This window comes from Aquila chrysaetos, chromosome 4, assembly GCF_900496995.4.
Source record: "Aquila chrysaetos chrysaetos chromosome 4, bAquChr1.4, whole genome shotgun sequence".
Classification (NCBI taxonomy): Eukaryota; Metazoa; Chordata; class Aves; order Accipitriformes; family Accipitridae; genus Aquila; species Aquila chrysaetos.
The window spans coordinates 15,400,029-15,417,321 of NC_044007.1; the positions used below are offsets into that span (position 1 = coordinate 15,400,029).

Consider the following 17,293-nt stretch of genomic DNA (forward strand, 5'->3'; position numbering starts at 1 on the left):
GCGTGCCTCGGCAGTATGTGGGTAAGAGCCTCGCGCGGCAGGATTGTGCCTGCAGGCTGCCGTCCTGTCCTTTGGGGACCCAGCCACTGCCGGGTCCCAGCCAGCCCGCGGGGATGTCTCTGCTGGGCGCTTGGCCTTTCAGTCCCGGTTAACCCCAGAGCCCAGCTCTCCCTTCGCAGGCAGGGAGCTCCTGTTCCCACGCAGCATCTGGCGGTCTCCTGAGCCTGCTCCCTTCTGACCTTGGCACTTCTTTCCTCTTCCGTGCAGCAGGGGCTACCGACTACTCTGTTGCTTGGGAATTAAATTGGATGAGACAGGTACCAGCTTTTAGTGGGATCTGGTTTGTATTACTGGGGAAGCAGCACTGCACCACCGCACCTGGGATGCTGTGGAGCAGCGTATCCTCTGGTCCAGCCGAAGCTGCCCTTCCCTCCACACGTAGCACGTGCAGATTAGTTATGTTCCTGCAAATGAGTAAGAGCATAGGTGCATTAAGACCCGAGGCTAAGAGACTGCTGGTTTGCAGCTGTGATGAATATAAACAGCTACAGAAGATGTACATGGACATTTCCCTGCAGCATTCGTCCAAACGCACAGTGATTCAGTAACTGTGTGCTGGTGTCCTTGGGCAAAATGAGTTTGCACATTTGTCAGGAGTCTGGGGGTTGAGGAGAGACCAAAAAATGACTGGCTACAATGAAATTCAGAGAGTGACGGGTTAACATCATCTGCCATAACTTCTCTATGGGGCTTTTGTCAAATCTCCCATTCAAGCAGTGTTTGCTGAGGCTTTTGACATTTGTGGCAGCGCTGGGACAGACAGTAAGGTCGTGTGTCACTTTAAAGGCTTAATTTTTTCCAAATTCCTCACAAAACCGGAGCTGAAAGCTCTCTCATGAATTTCTTGGGGAATCTGCTGAGGCAGCATTTATATTATCCTTCAAAACTCCACGGAAAAGGTCGCCGCAGAACCACGCCGAACCTGTCAGGCCAAAAGGGGAGACGGGGGTGAGAGGTGCTGTGGGCGAGGTGAGGGCCGAGACTGCTCTCGGTGCCGGCTGAGCAGAGCTGGGAGACACCTCTGGAAACCGCAGCCAGCTCGAGATGCTGAGGTGTGGGCAAGGCACAAACCACGCGTCTCCTTGACTGGTCGGGTTTCTGCCGAAGATGTATTTACTCAGCAGAGCGAGAAAACCCGAAGCAGAGGAAGGTATAAACCAAGAAAACTGCATTTGTGAGATGCGACTGCAGTGCTCAGACTTGCCTCCCCTCTGAACGCAGACTAACCTGGGGGACGATAAAACAGGCAAGGAGCTGCCTTCAAATTTATTTCTCGTTCTTTCTCTGTTTCTGCAAACCTCCCATACCAGAATATTAATGCGTGATGAGAAACTACTTTTAGGCAGGACTGCTCAGAGCAAAAGATTATAAACACCGATGTTCCCAACGAAATTATAGAGGACTTGGTACGTTTCTTGGAAAAACTGGCTGCATTACTAGGCAGAGATCATAAACCTTTGAAAGGTGGAGGGAGGAGGAAGCAAAATATTCCACTGAAGGAAAATGCGATTGTGGTAATGACTTTGGAATCCCTAGGCTTCCAGTTTTATCCATTCATGTTTCCAGTATCTGGAGGGGGTTTCAGTAATCCATGAAAAAAGACCGTTTTAAAATTTCCACCTAGGCATAATCATTTGTTGGTTTGGGTTTTTTTCCTCCTTCTTCCCTACTAATTTATGGACGCCTCTATTAAGTTTACCAAAATGGTAATCAAAGAGTGAACCTTTTCACTTAGTACTTTGATTGGAAAGTCTTCATATGAAGAGTTTTATAGGAGCGAAACCAACTGAGATCTATAGAAATGTAATACTGATCTCTGTACAACAATAGAGACTTTTTAAACTGTCCCATTCATCAGATAAATAGTTCTTGAGTAAGTTGAATGTGTTGGTCTGAAGTAGCAAAAATCCTCAAGGTTATTTGTTATCAAGTGTAGTCTGTTATTGTTTAGTCTTACAGAATTTATTGTAACTCTAGTAAAGCGATCTAAGTAGTGCCGTGGATTGCTTATCAGAAGATACTGTCCCTTTGCATGTCCCCATGCATTTCAGTACTAATATAATTGGATTAAGTTTGCATGATGGAATATTGGAGGTAGAGGTTTTGTGCTCAGGATGATCAGAAAGCACCAGATACTAGTAGCTTTTACAGAAAATGGAAGGCCAGATGGACCAGGAGATTACTCTGTCTGATCTCCTGTGCACTACAGCCCGTTCTGTAACACCCGCTTTACCCCTGTGCTGCATCCAGTAAAGCAGGATGAGTTATAGCATATCCTCCAGCAAAGCACTCGCTTCCGATTTCAAGAGATCGCTTAATGGAGGAGCCACCATCTTTCATGGCAATTTGGTTCAGTGGTTAAAATACCTTCGGTGCTGGGGCATTAGTACAGATTTCTGTTGATGTTTGTTTCACTTTTAACTTCCACCTCTTGATTCTTGTTACACCCTTTTTCAGCAGGTTGAAGAACTCTCGGTTCCTTTTCTTTTTCTCCCTGTAGTGCCACTTACATGCTGTGATCAAGCTGCTTCTTCCTGTTCTCTCTGATAAGCTGAACAAGCTGAGGTCTTTAAGTCTCTCTCAGAAGGGTATTTACTACAGTCCCTTTAATAACTTTTCTGTCCCTTTTCTCTGTCTTCAGTTATTCAGCATCTTTCTAAAATGTGGGGGTATTAGCACTGGATGTTTTGTGGTATCTGGCCTCACCAGCTCCAGGTACATAGGGACAATTTCTTCCCTGTGAGTACAGTGTGGTTGATGTATCTAAGGATTCATTTGCTTTTCTGTAACAGCCTTGAGCTGCTTGTCCACAGTGACCCTCTAATCCTTTACAGAATTGCTCCTTTCTAAGGTAAAAAGTCTTGTTTCAGATGCCAAGCATTACAAAGAATTTTGGTTTACTACATTTTATAGTCTCTTAAACAGTATGTAAAAGATGTCTATGCTGCATGAGGATGTTCCAAAAAACCTGCTCCAGGTCTGCACCTTTTTAGCCTCCGATGTCAGCAGAAATTGCTGACGCGTCTAACACATGATTTGAGGCACTGCTGTAGGAAAATGCCTGTATCACAGTCCATCTGGAGTCTGAGAGAGGGAGCTGGGGGAGAACAGCTGCTCGGAAGTTTGCAGAGAGAGCTCACGGTCTCATTTTTACCCCTTGGGTACACCGCACACAAAACCCAGACTCAGGTGGGAACTGTGCAGCCTGTTCTCCCACCAGTGCAGGGTGCTGCAGTTATGGTTTATAAGAGGTAGGAAGCTGAAGTTACCCTGATACAGAAGCCTCCTTTATGGATGTCTTTGTACCTACTCTGTGCTTATGACTGGACAGTTCAAAAAAAAAATTAAGTATTTTAAAACTTATATCAAAATTAACACACTTGTATAAAAAAGCAGCCCAGTTGCATGTTGCACTGCGTTATCGCATGGCCTGTCTTACAGTCAACATCATTCCACTCCATCTGTTGGCTGTTAGCATTTGGCCAAAGAGCTGTTGTTCCTCCAACTAATCTGATCACTGCTGGCATCCCCTTGTAAACCCTTTTGTCTGGACAGTCATGTTTTCCTTGGCAATCTGCAAAGCACACCAGATCACAGGTCTCTCTCTGATCTGAGCACTTGCATGCCGATGCCTTTCCCTTTCCATTTGTCCTTGCGCCTGAATTGCTGGAGGAGGTATAAAAAGGCAGTGCAGGGCAGGGAGCAGGCAGAGAGCAAAGCGCTTTTTTGCCAGGCTGGCCCTGCACACTTTCCAGCAGGGTTGGAGGAGATGCCTGGCTGTATCCCACCAGGGCTGGGGCTGGTAGAGCTGCTCCCGGCTCTAAGCGTGGCGTAGGTGTGCTCCAGCTACTGACAGTGGAGCAGAATTGCAAATACACTTGGAAGTTCCCTGCCCTGCCACCCCACAGTTCATTTGGGGTGTTTCAGTGTCTGGCAGACCGCAGGAGAAGGTGCTACCATACGCCTAACCTGACCTGTGCTTCTCATTAGGGTTCTGGCTACGAAACCTGTGAGCTTGAGGTTTCCTTGCTGAGGTATAAAATTTCTCATGGTTAAAGCTTTATTTGGAGTGGAGACTCCTCCCTCCAAAAGACAGTCCTTTCAAGCCTGCGCAACCTAATAAATAATTCTGAGACAACTGAATTTGTTGGTTTCTTTAAAGAAACATAATTATTTTAAAATGACAAACTGGTCCCTTTGTTGATAAATGTTTTATATCCTTGCTGCTATGCCTGAATAGCTTGTGTAAATAATGTATTAGCTCGCAAACAGACGTAGCACATTCAGGCAGACACTGCCCAGTGGGGCAGAAATGCTAAAAAAGCGAAACAGATGATTCTGTGTGGTGCTGAGCGCCAGGAGCAGGATTGGGTGTCAATAGGGACCAAGAAACACCTTCTGCATCTCTTAGGATTGGTTCTGATGTAGCTCAGATGCCTGACACTGTGGTGATGCATTAGAGCTACAAATGCGAGCAGTCAGGCATTCACCATCGGCAGGTATGTGGTTTCCCTGTGACTCTTAGGAGCAAACTGAAAAGCGGTGCTCAGAATTGTGATATGGTCTGGTTTAGATAGTGTTTGGCACTTACGTTTGCAGACTAGTTTTCAAAAGACTCGCTTTGCATGCTTGAGAAGAGCTCTCCTTCTAAACGAGTTTTTCAGTTTGCTTTGGTTGGTTATTCCTCTAACTTTGTTCTCAAAATGGGCCTTGATTTTTGAAGAAGTAACTTTGCAAAAATCACACGTGAGGTTCTTTGTGTGTCAGGGCAGGGTCAGGCAAGAGAAGAAGGATATGCACATGCATCAGTGGTTTCCAGATGAAAGTCCTTTGTAAGTAGTGCGGAAGTGTGTACATGTAAGTATGCATGGATGCAAACGTGCTTGTGGGGTTTTGTAGACAGCAATTTTGCATGCTCAGGCTGAGACCTAAAAGTCCCATGTGCCGCCATGGGCAATCGTAGAACCATAGAAAGGTTTGGGTTGGAAAGGACCTTCAAAGATCATCTAGTCCAACTCCCCTGCTGCGGACAGGGACATCTTTAAATAGATCAGGTTGCACAAAGGCCCAACCAACCTGACCTTGAACACTTTGAACGATGGGCATCCACAACTTCTCTGGGCAACCTGTTCCAGTGTCTCACCACCCTCAATGTAAAAAATTCCTTCCTTATATCCAGTTGAAACCTACCCTCTTTCAGTTTGAAACCACTACCCCTTGTCTCGTTGAAAGTGGGTAAGACTCTCTCCAGCCCTACTGAATGGAATAGTCACCTTGATCTCATGTAACGTCAACTGAAGACCACTGGAGTTGCCTAAACAACCCTATAAAAGGTAAAAACCACCTAACAAAAGCCAGCTGCAATTCTAAACTTACACTTAATGGCATGCGGCTCACGTTTTCCGCTGGCTCAGGAGGAGGGGAGAGTCTGGCTTCGAAGGGAACTGGGTGATGCAGAGATGCAGAGGAGCCATGTTCTTGTTCTAGCTGCCTTTTTTGCTAAGAAGAGCAAATAATAGAAAACTTTGATTTTACTGTAGTCAGCAGAAGTGAGCAAGCACAGAGAAGGAGCAGATCTGCGGAGTGGCAGATCCCATTTTACCTGACCACTCTGTGAAGCACAGTCCTAGTTCTCAAACTGCACATGGGGTGGCCTGACTTAGCTTTATGTTAACAAAACTGAGGACAGGAATGGGAGGCATCTCTGAAAAACAATTATCAGTGCATTTTTATATTTCTTCCTGCTATCTCCTCTTTTCTGTCTCTTAGAAAATGAAAATTATTTTAATACTCACTGTTGACTGCAATAGGGAAAAATTTTGCACAGTCCCTGCCCTACCACAGTTCACACTTCTGCACTGCTTTATTGCAAAAGTCAGTCCTCATTAAGTCCAGAAGATCAGCACCCGCTGTCAGTCAGTGGAAACCCACCCTGGACTGTAACAGTGCTGGGATTTCACCCTAAAGTTCAGTGCTACAAAATCAAAATACACGGAATTAGGCTTCTTTTTCTTTTTCCCCCTACTTTGTGTCTTACTAGTATTTTTGAGGTAGCTTTGTCTCATAGAAAGGAGGAAGAAAATAATTTGAGATCCTGAGATGAAGGCAAATATGAGAACTAATAAATAACCAAAATATTGAAGTATCTAGATATGTTGTTGTGTTACCACTCCTGGGGACTAAGCTGCAGCTGACTTCTTATGAGTAAAAATAAATCACTTCCCTATTTCATTCAAAGTCGTTCCATGGGTTTGCTGAACTAATTTTTCCTCCAAGCATGATCACATTTTGGGTCAGCATGCCTAGACAACATGGGGCTCTGCCAGCAGTTCCTGTGTAAAGTCCCTCTTTTTTTTTTTTTTTTTGGAAACAAATCCAGTCATTCATAGAAATGAACTCCTGCATAATTAGAGCCAGTATTGCACATCATCTTTGCTTTCCATTTTTAGATGTTGTGTCTGGAGGACTATAACTTTTAAAGATGCCAACAAGCCACTTAGGAGCTCGATAGCCGTAATGGGAAAATCTGTGGAGCTGAATAGAAAATGATAAGCTTCATAAGGACTATTCTAAATCGTTTGGTAAAGAGCTCAGCCAGACATTCAAAGCAAGAATAGAAGTGATAACCCCTTCTAATTCAATCTTCAGGGGTTTGTACTTTCTCTACTATCCTGCTGAAGTCCCAGTCCTGCAGGCAGCTTAATGGAGAGGACAGTGTTCTTTACGCCAGAGTCCTGTGGACTCTGCTGGGTCCAGTTATTGGACTGTGGCATAAATGGGTGCAGAGCACTATTTTATTCACACTTTACCATCCAGGGCTTGTAATCAACCACTTCTCTTTCTAGGTTAGTTAAAACATTCAGTAGCCCCAGATACTGAAGCATGAAACTCTAGAAAACTGATCCTCTTAAGCATTTTTTAACCTCAAGTTTTCAATAAAGAGCTATTTAAAAATAATTAAGAAAGATTTGGAGGCCTTATTTTTTTGACAGGCAGGAGGGAATCATCTGCTTCAGAGACAGCAAGTGTTGACAGGTGAGAGATCTCACAATAAGTCTTTTATTTCTCCGCACTCTGAGACTTTCAGGTATGTCCTGTAATCTCAAAATTAGAGTGGGTGGCAGATGAGCTAAAATTTGCTGCTTTGTTCAGAAAATGCAGTATGGATTTTTCTTTGTTTGGGTCTTTAATCCAAACTGATGCTTTAATAACTGAAATTCCAGTCGTGGGCTCTTTTTTTTTAAAGTTAGAGAATAAATGAGTAAGAAAACTGTCTTTGCAATGGGAAATTACCCCAAAGATGTTCACAGCTGGACTGTCACAGCATGTGAGGTTGGTTAATGGGACCAGATGGGGCTATTTAGGACAAGTGTTTGACACTGCTTCACTACTAGGAGAAGGCTAAAGTCCGAACAGTCACTCTGTGAAGGACAGAATATAATATCCCCATTTTAAAAACTAAAATCATAGAGTCATAGAATGGTTTGGGTTGGAAAGAACCTTAATGATCACCTAGTTCCAAACCCCCCTGCCATGGGCAGGGACACCTTCCACTAGACCAGGTTGCTCAAACCATCCAACCTGGTTGCCATCCAACCTGGCCTTGAACACTTCCAGGGATGGGGCATCCACAGCCTCTCTGGGCAACCTGTTCAGTGCCTCACCACCCTCATTGTAAAAAAATTCTTTCTTATGTCCAACCTAAATCTACCCTCTTTTAGTTTAGAAGCGTTACCCTTGTCCTGTCACTACAGGCCCTGGTGTAAAGTGTCTTTCCATCTTTCTTACAAGCCCCCTTTAAGTACTGGAAGGCTGCAATAAGATCCCCCCAGAGCCTTCTCTTCTTCAGGCTGAAAAACCCCAACTCTCTCAGCCTTTCCTTATAGGAGAGGTGTTCCATGCCTCTGATCATTTTCATGGCCCTTCTCTGGACCTGCTCCAACAAGTCCACGTCCTTCTTATGTTGGGGGCCCCAGAGCTGGAGGCAGTACTCCAGGTGGGGTCTCACCAGAGTGGAGTAGAGGGACAGAATCGCCTCCCTCGACCTGCTGGCCACAATTCTTTTGATGCAGCCCAGGGTATTACTTCTCTGTTGAAACACTGAGCACACTGAAACAAAGCACACTGTCAAGAGTTAGATATTACTTTCAACTTACTCCTGCATTTTTCTATGCAGAGTACTGGGGAACAAGGCTGAGTAGATGAAGCCCAAGTTCAGGCTGCGTGGCGGTTTCCCCACCAGTGAAATGGAGATGCTGCTTTGTTCTCCTGCTAGCACGCTGAGGTTCTTTATATTAAAATATTCAAAAAGGAGTTTGTGATCTCCAGAAAATGGCAAGGTAGAGGTACCATAATGATGCAAAGTGTTGGTGTAATTTATTGTTGGAAGAATCCTGTTGGAAAGAGCCTGCCTGAACCACTGGATCATCTTAACAGGTTGGTCTTATCTTTACCTTGTAAGGGTCCAGCAGCTTGATGGGCAGTAAGTGCCAGACGGGCACAACATTTATGTCAATTCAGAGAGCGTGGCAGGGGAGGTCGGTCCATGTAAAATCTTACCCTGTGGCTGTGTGCGTGTGTGTTCCTGTGTGTGCATCCGCGCGTGCAAGCATCAGCATTTTCAATGCTTTCCCACCGACCTAGAGGGTATTGAATTCACAATATGTGGTGCTGCATTTACATTCCTCGGAAGATACAAGCGAGTGGTACATTTGCTTCCTCATTGGCTTTTCTTATTCAGGCATGTTGTGAGTTTTCTTGCTGCCAGCACAGCGAGGTGCTGCTGTGAAAACAGGCGCTCTAAGAGGACTTCAAAGCCCAGGAGCCGGCACTTGGTTTTAGAAGAAGCATTACATGATGCTATTAGCAGGTTGCTGGTAACCGGGGTGTAACGCTGTCTAGAGAGGCACCTTGGCAAGGTTTGCCTCTGACACGCTACTTACGAACCCTCTCTGGCACACTTGCTAAATAAGCAATTATCTTTAAACTTCAAATGATGTTGGTGAGACCACATTTGCTACTGTATAAGACTACTTGTTCTAGGTGGTGTAACCGCCACACGGGGAGCCAGTTGGATAGTATTTGGCAGTCCAAATGTTGTGTGTGCTTTGCAAGCACCGTATAGATTCACAGGGCATCCGTGTAAATATTTAGGCAAAAATCATTAGAGCATTTTTATTTGTTAGAGTATACACTGACTTTAATGGCTTGTGTATCCAAATGTTTCTGTGCATAATATTGAAGTGAACTGAATCCAACTATGATGTCACTGAAGAGTTTAAAGATGATTAAAATTTCAATGGTTACTGTCCATCTTAACTGTAACAAAGTTCCTTTAGCAGTATATTAAAGTGAAAACTCTACTTCCCTGTTCTTCTTTGTTAACCCAACCTTCTGAACTAAAAGAAGATGCTGGCAAAGGAGAAAACAGTTGTACCGTGACATTACTTGCTGAATGTTTGCAGAGTTCCATATCCATTGCCAGGCCTAGAAGAATCATGCAGGATTTTCATTAATTTAGCAGCATTTTCAGATTGGGCACATGCTCATACCCGTACTCGGCCATTACCTGTGTGCTGAAATCACTGTTCACACACGCTGCTGCTGTACTTAGACCGTAGCATCCCTTGGAATCCTGCAGCCAGGGCAGCATGGCGGTGGCAGCTGCAGTAATGAACCAGGCTGAAAGAAATACTCCAATGGCTGCCTTTCAGCACTTGGCAAGAAAATCCTTTTTATGTTAGTTTCAAGGTCGTCAGATATCATTATAGCCAAGTATTAAAAATTTCAAAGAAAGGAGGCAGTGTGTTTGATTTATAGAATAATTATCTAGCTTTAGCTCTAACTTGGCTTTGGCAATGGTTTTGCAAGCACTCGAAAATTAAATCCATTTTTTATGGCACTACAAGGTATTATCTCACAGCAAATGATAATTAAACACCTGTGAAATCAATTAGCCCTTTAAGCAGGGGAAAAAAAAAAAAGTTTTCCAATTATGTTTTTGCACCTCAAAACTTTCTAATTCTAGAACCAGCACTTGCGGAGAGGGAGATGAACTGCCAGCCAGTAGCCTGTTAACCGGCATTAAGATCACCCCAAAGCATTGCGCAGCCGTAAATCCAAAAGCAAGCAGTTCATGGCGACGGCACCCTTCCAAGTAGGATGCGTTAGCCTTTCGAGCTCAGTCTTGGGCAGCTATCTATCTAACGCACAGCTGAGCTGTCAGCTTTTCTACAAAGACAGTTACTCACTTGGTGTTTTCAATGCCAAGTTTTATTTGACAGTTTATTTAAAAGCCAACATACCTTAATGGAAACCAAGCAACAAGATGCTCTGTGTGACCCAGTGGGTTTCTTTTCGGGCTCTCCAGCCAGTAGTTCAGAGCCATCAGCATTAAGCATTCACACACAGAAAACTGGCCAATTGGTTAATAGCTGAAACTGAACATACTGGAAAACTGGGAAACGCTCTGCCATTTAGCCTTGCGTTGTAGGTGTTTAATATCTGTCTTTGTTGTAGCACTTGAACTGATGCAGGGACTTTTAGCAGATGCAGCATGTGTTCGTGAGCTTGCAGATTCAGGGAGGGAGCCCTGGACATAGTTGGTTAAGTGCCATCTCAATTTTTGGCTCGGGAAAGAAAAAAATAGCTCTAGTCCCATCTGACATCTACGGTGGTATGTGCTGATACTCCCTGCCAAAGATGAGCTCCAGCATCTTTCAGAAGATGAATTATGTGTGGCACTGTTAAAATATGTACTGCTGGGTTACATTCATTGTATTTGGTTTGGTTTCTGCTCCTGTATTTCCATCTGAATTTTGATAGCTATAACATACGGCTGGTTTTCAGCTGTATCACCAGAGAGGAGGGAGGCAGGTGAGGACGCTGGGGTTAGCATTCCCAAGGTCTGGCTAGCTGCTGGAGAAGCCACCAGTCGTCTGTATCTCAGGTTTTCCATCTATGAAATGGGAATGGTGATGTATCCCGTATCAGTATTCAGAGCATTAGATAAGAAAATATGTACACTACTTTGTGATTCCTACATGACAGGTGACATATAGCTGCATAAAGTATGATAATCATTACATCTGGGTAGCTGGACATATCTGCTGGTCTAAACAGCCAATGTCTTTTTAGACCTCTCTTCAATCAATGGTCATGATGATGTGGCTTTGGAAAAAAATAGTTTATATTAAAATTCATAGTGAAAATGTTTCCCAGGCTAGTGTATAATCTTTTAAGTGTAGTGACATGGGGAAATGCTTAAGCTGTGAGAAGGAATGTATGGCATGGCTGATTAGTCACTGCAGAGCCTCTGCAGCCTGCCTGGGCTCCTTGGGATAATGGTGAACCAGGAATCCCAAGCAGCCCTCTAATCCACGTGCTGATTGACAAGGTCAGCACATCAGAAGAAAAAAAGGGGGGGGGGGGGGGGGGGAAAGACAGAAGCAATGTGTTGGATCAAGAAGTTAAAATGGTAAAAGCATTTGGCTGAGCAGCGTTTTTGCTTCGGATAATTGCCCACACGGCGTTGCAGTGTTCACACCTGCATGATAGATGGGGCCGAACATGTTTTCTCAGCTATGGGTGGTAGCAGGGAGGGGATATTTCAATTAAAGTGTGAATAAATTAGCATTGATTACAAATAGAGCTATTTTTTTATGTTGCCTAAAAAGGTATTAGCTATGAACAAGGTGCACTTAATCATTACGGAAGGAAGCCTGAAAGTTAATAAAACACACTGTTGATCCTTACGGAGGGATGCCAGCTTTGGGTTAAATCTGTAGCTATTTTAGTTTTAAAGCCCCAACTGTCATTTTAAAGGCATATGCATTTTGGATTTTAACATGTTTGAATGATGCAGCTGAGGCCCAGGCCAAGCCAACCCTAAAATTGGCAGTAAAATGTTACCTCCGTGCAAGCGTGCAGAATGAAGCAATGCAGGAATATAAGCAATAAGCGTGTGCCCCGTCTCCCCAGCAGTCTTCTAACATGGAAACCAGGAGCTTTCTGGAAATAAATACCGTCTGAGCAAAGCAGAGAACTCCTCTCAAAGCTTTCCTGCGGTAAAATGCTTGGGAAGATTAACTGCCAGCAGTAAAGGAAAGGAAAGGAAAGCGCCAGAAGGAGCGTGACACCGAAGCAGCACAAGTAAGGAAGAAGTGCCCGGCCGGCCACCCGCTCGGTGACAGTCTTTGCTCCGATTCCTCAGCTGCAAGTGGAGCCTGAAAAACCTCCATAGCTGAGTAAAACCAGGGTGTCTGGATAGGCAGGTAGTGCAGAACTGTCCCCACAAGCTGGCAGCTCCAGGTTTGCAGAAACCACAGCAATGCAAGCTGGAAGACCATAACAAATCTCCCTGCCATCTTCAGACGTTAACGGCTAATGGAAATAAGTAGTTCTGAAAACAGTTATAACCCCCATTGCCAGGGGAGAAGAAGAAGAGGCGGCTCTGGAAGAACCTCTTCTGAACACTTTATTTTCTCTGTAACTTAAGGCCCCTCCTCCAGTTGTGAGCAGGGTTATAATGCTTCATTGCCTCCCTGAGGTCTTGTTGAGATTAGTCAGTGAAGATGGTGGGGAAATCAAGCCCGTTGTTGATGCGATACTGGTATTTGCAATAGTTGCCAGGTCAGTACTTAAATGTACAAGTGTCCTCCTGTAGCTGAGAGGGTGTTCCTGGATGTTTGCACCAGCTCCGATTTCTCTCCTGGACAAGTGAAGGAGAAATTTTAAGTCCAGCAAAGATTTAACTCGGATACCTACCTTTAATCATAGACATTATCTCACTGACTTCACTGAAAGCATTTCAAGTCGGAGTTAAGGGAAGTGCAGAGATGCTTTCAGGTGAGATGTGTATGCTTCCTATGTGGAAAAAAATGCCAACTGTTGATAAGAAATATTCCCTCCCCGCCAAAACACCAGCAAAGCTCAAACCTCCTGCTGCGTGGGTGGTTCCTACGGGGCTGAATGGGAAGGAATCTGAAACTGAGTTTCCCTGACACCTATTGTACCCCCCATGGCCTGTGGGCTGGAGCTTCATTCACCAGGTGATGTGTTTGTGGCCAAGGTCTCCTCCGAATGCGGCCTGGCAGTCTGAGAAAAACATGAAATGATCCCTGCTGCAGACTCGCCCCTGAACATGTAAACGATTTCCTCCGCAAGCGGTGCTTCAAATTACAAGGCTGTGCTTGCAGCTTGACAGAGATGTTTATGTATTTGTGGCTGGCTGCATGTGTTGTGTGAAAGGCGTTTCTGAATTCGTATTTAAACCTACTGGGCTATCTTCTGTCTTTCAGCTATGGCAGGGCGTCCCCATTGCTTTGCGTGCTACCCATGAACTAGTAGGAGTAAAATTAACACATTAGTGTTTAAGGTTTTCAAATAGATGCTTGATCCTGGGGTGGTCGCTGAGGGGGATTAAACTGGAAATCAGTCCCTTAGCACTGTGCTCAAAGATTATGTCGAGTCACCTTAAAACATTTGGGTTGAAATTGCAGAGAAATTGTTCATGAGAAGAATCTCTGGTGCAGTTCATTCGCTGCAGCAGCTCTCGGTGGATATTGCTTTACTGTGGGTCTGCTCCTGTTGTATTTGCGCGTTCTCCCTGAAGTGAGTGGAAATTTTGTGCCCATACATCAAGGTTAGGATGAGGCTCTCTGTGTACGTGTGATGTAGATAAATTGCTTGATGACCATGAACCGTGCTATGCCAGAGCTCAGCAATAAATCACACGTTAGGCTTTAAAACGCACAAATGGGAGCAAGACGCTAACTGGTTTCCAGGTGGGAAATGGTCAACAAAATCCTTTTCTTTTTATTTCCTTTGTAAATCTATACTAATATCAGCAAATTAGATATGAAAGAAAAGGTGCCCAATGTAAGATGTCAGTGGCATATGGAGGACTCACTTGTGCTGGCCTTGTTCTCTGCTTTTCTTTGTGTTCTGGTTCTGTCATTGACGTTTCATGGATATTGTTGCATGCCAGGGTATTAACAGGATTTTACATTTTTTAGCTAGCTAATGATGGGAGACTTCTGACTGGCGTATTCTAGCCCTACGGGGTATTCTATTTTTGGTATTTATTAACATTTTCTGTCATGCAATATACAGTGAAAGCAATGAGCCTCAGACCTCTCGGTGTGTAAAAAAGGAATGCTTTAAAATGGCAACTTTTTTTATTATTTTGGTATTCCACTTTCCTAATATTTTCCCCCGTGTGCTGTGTCACTGCCGGCTGGTGAGCTGGGACATGGCTGCCAATCAATATCCCACACAGCGAAAAAGAAATTGCTGCTACTCAGATGGAATGTGTGTATATGTATTTTAACCAAAGTTGAGATACGATTAAAAAAAAAAAAAAAGTACTTTGAAGTCTGTTTTGTAGTTTTAATTAATGCAACGAGGGTTTTTATTTTACTCTCAGTGCAGATAATCTTAATCCATTCACAGTGACCTTTTCTTGTGCAAATTAGCTATACACGCTTGTTTAAGCAAATGGGCCTTTGCAAGATGTCTCTTCCTAAAGACGGAGCTTATAATTGAAAATTGGCTTACTCCCATCTGTCTGGCCTGTGTGAGAATACAAACGCAGATCTGGAGTTTTTTATATATAAAATATAATCATGTACATATGTATATACATACACATATACATGCATACAAAAAAAATGGCTCTGCCTGCAGGCTATGGTTAAATTAGATTATTAGTGTTAGAAAATTTCAGTGCCACAAGTTACTGTCAAAATAACATCTGTCTGCAGAGTCCAGGACACTCTGGAGAATGGAGGGTGTTTAATCTGGCTCCTTTTGTCTCAGGTCGATGCCATTCACAGTTCCATGGGTTTGCCAGAAGTACAATTAGCTAATAACAGGCTGGAAACTGTTAGGATTTGATGTGTGGTTTTGGTGAATGGTTTTGAGGTGATTGATGGAATCGGAAAAAAACCCAGGAGTGTCTATAAGCACTTAAAATTTTAATTCAGAGGAGCAGGGGTCATTGCAGCTATGTGGTTAATTGCCAAAATTTGGCAGTTTATCCTTCTCGCCACACTTGACAATAACCCCCAAGCCATTGTAACCCCTTGTCCTTTTTTAGTGCCTGCTTGATAAGGGAAGGTTTCTTTGGCATAGTTTGAATATTTTTTGCTTCGTACAAACCTCTTGTGCAGAAATGAATGCATTTGTGCATGACTTTGACTAAATCTGAATAGAAATCAGGGTCACAGAATTGCTGCAACAATGCTTTGGGTATCAAAATATTTAGTATAAGTTTGTTGTTAGAACTCATGCACACCTGTTTTTGTAAAAATGGCTGATTATTGTAAAGGCAAAATTATTTCCTTCCCTCTCAGTTGCATTACCACTCTTCCCAGCTCTCTCCCATGGTGGTTGCTCCTGAGGATGAACAAAAAGGAGCTGGGGAGATGGCTGACACATGTGTGCACGGAGGGAGCTAGTTAACCTGGTGGTGAGCAGTCTTGGTTGGGGATAATTTTATCCAGATGTGTCTCAACAGCTGTTTGCATTTTCACGCCCAGTTACTCTAGCACTCACCGCTAATTGAATTTTCTCTTTTCTCCCCTGTTCTTGTTAGGTATGATTACCGTGAAATGCTGCACAATGCCACTTTCTGTCTGGTTCCCCGTGGCCGCAGGCTTGGCTCTTTCAGGTTTCTGGAAGCCTTGCAGGTAAGAGCTGCAGCTTAAAGCATCAGCTACATTGGCCGCAAGTCAGCGTGCAATAGCAAGGAGGTGGGGAGGAGGGAAATGTGTTTCATTTCCCTAGTGGACAGTAATCCACTTTGCAAAAGCCTCTATTCATACTTCTGGAGCAATTGGCAGCTTCTTCCCAGGAGGAGCTGAACACTGAGCTCATCTGAAGGTTGAATTGCGTTACCTCCAGGAAAAGGGTTTCCCTGGATGTGGTGAGGCCGAGAGGTTGGACCGGTTTAGAGCAGTATTTTATCAAGCTGTGAGACTTCCCGTGGGAGACACTGGCCTCTACACGTAAGCCCCGGGGCAGAAAAAATAGCTTGTTTTCACGTAGCTAGAACAGACCTGCTTATGCATTGCCTGTCTTGAGATGATGCTTGCTGAACATGCAGAAGGTGGCCTGGAGGTTGTAAAGCCCCAGATGGAACCTTCACTTGAAGGTGGATATAGGGTGATCTCAGGAAGCTCACAGTGTGTCTCGGACAGCACCTGAATCCCCTTCACTTTTTAAAAACATTTTGGTTAATGGTCTCCCTTTTTTTGCTGTTGGCTAGCAGCAGAGGGCAATACAAAGGAACTCCTGAGTCACTGTGGCAGCAGGACTTGGCAACGTAGTGATCAAGCCTGACACTGACCTACTCCAGCTGCAGCCAGCATGACCTTTTTTTTTGGCAAGCATCAGCTCAGCCCTGAAGTCCTGGATCTTCAGTCAGCCATACAGAGCATTTTGGGAGATGCTGCAGTCCCTTCTAGGACTGGCATCTGTATTTCTATGGGGGCTGGAGTGGAGGGAAGGGGAGGCTGAGGCACTTCTTGGTGTCAGTGAGATGGCAAATGAGGACACCTTACAGGGTCCTGCCTCGGGGTGTCCTTTTGCCGTTCGGAAAGTGTCCCAGCATTGGCAGTAAAGCTGTTAATGAATAGCATCACATCACTTTTCTTCATCAACCACAAAATGTCCCAGCCTCTATTAAAGAGTATTGTTTACTGCAGTGCAGAGTAGCATTCAGGTACCTAAGTGTAGGTGTATAATGTCATTTTAGAAGCCCAGCGGTACCCTTCTGGCTTTCTGCTGCTTCTCCAGAAGGCTTCCAGTAGAACCTGTGTCGTGTCTGCCAGCCTTTGATGGGTTTCTTGGATACCCTAGAGCATCCCAAATGCGCTGGACACTTAGGTTTAACCACTGAACCCCATACCTACTGTCACATGTGAGATCCAAGTTCTGGACTGTCACTTACCTCTTTGCTCCTACTCAGGAGAAGATTAATAGCCTGCAAAGTGCTGTTCCCTCTCCAGCCTCTTCGGAGGAAGAAGTGGGACTGGCTTATTTGGGATGAAGAGTCACTTCAGATCCTCCTGAAGAGCACTGCTCAGCTCTTCTCTCATCTGGGCCACAAGTCATGCAGCTTCTGTTAGATACATCATCTCAGGAGAAGAAAGCAGGGAGCGTACCTCGCTGTACAGAACTTGGAGGCTCCTGGTCGATGATGATAAAATGCAGGCACTGAGGATTTTCCTAG

General features: G+C 44.4%; 1 protein-coding gene across 1 annotated transcript in view; it reads left to right on the top strand.

The window, feature by feature from the left end:
• EXT1 (exostosin glycosyltransferase 1) overlaps window positions 1-17,293 on the top strand; it is a 186,732-nt gene that overhangs the window by 139,804 nt on the left and 29,635 nt on the right. The window contains exon 2 of the mRNA XM_030011813.2: window positions 15,656-15,749. Coding sequence (XP_029867673.1) covers window positions 15,656-15,749 — 94 coding nt within the window. The remainder of the gene's footprint in view (window positions 1-15,655; window positions 15,750-17,293) is intronic.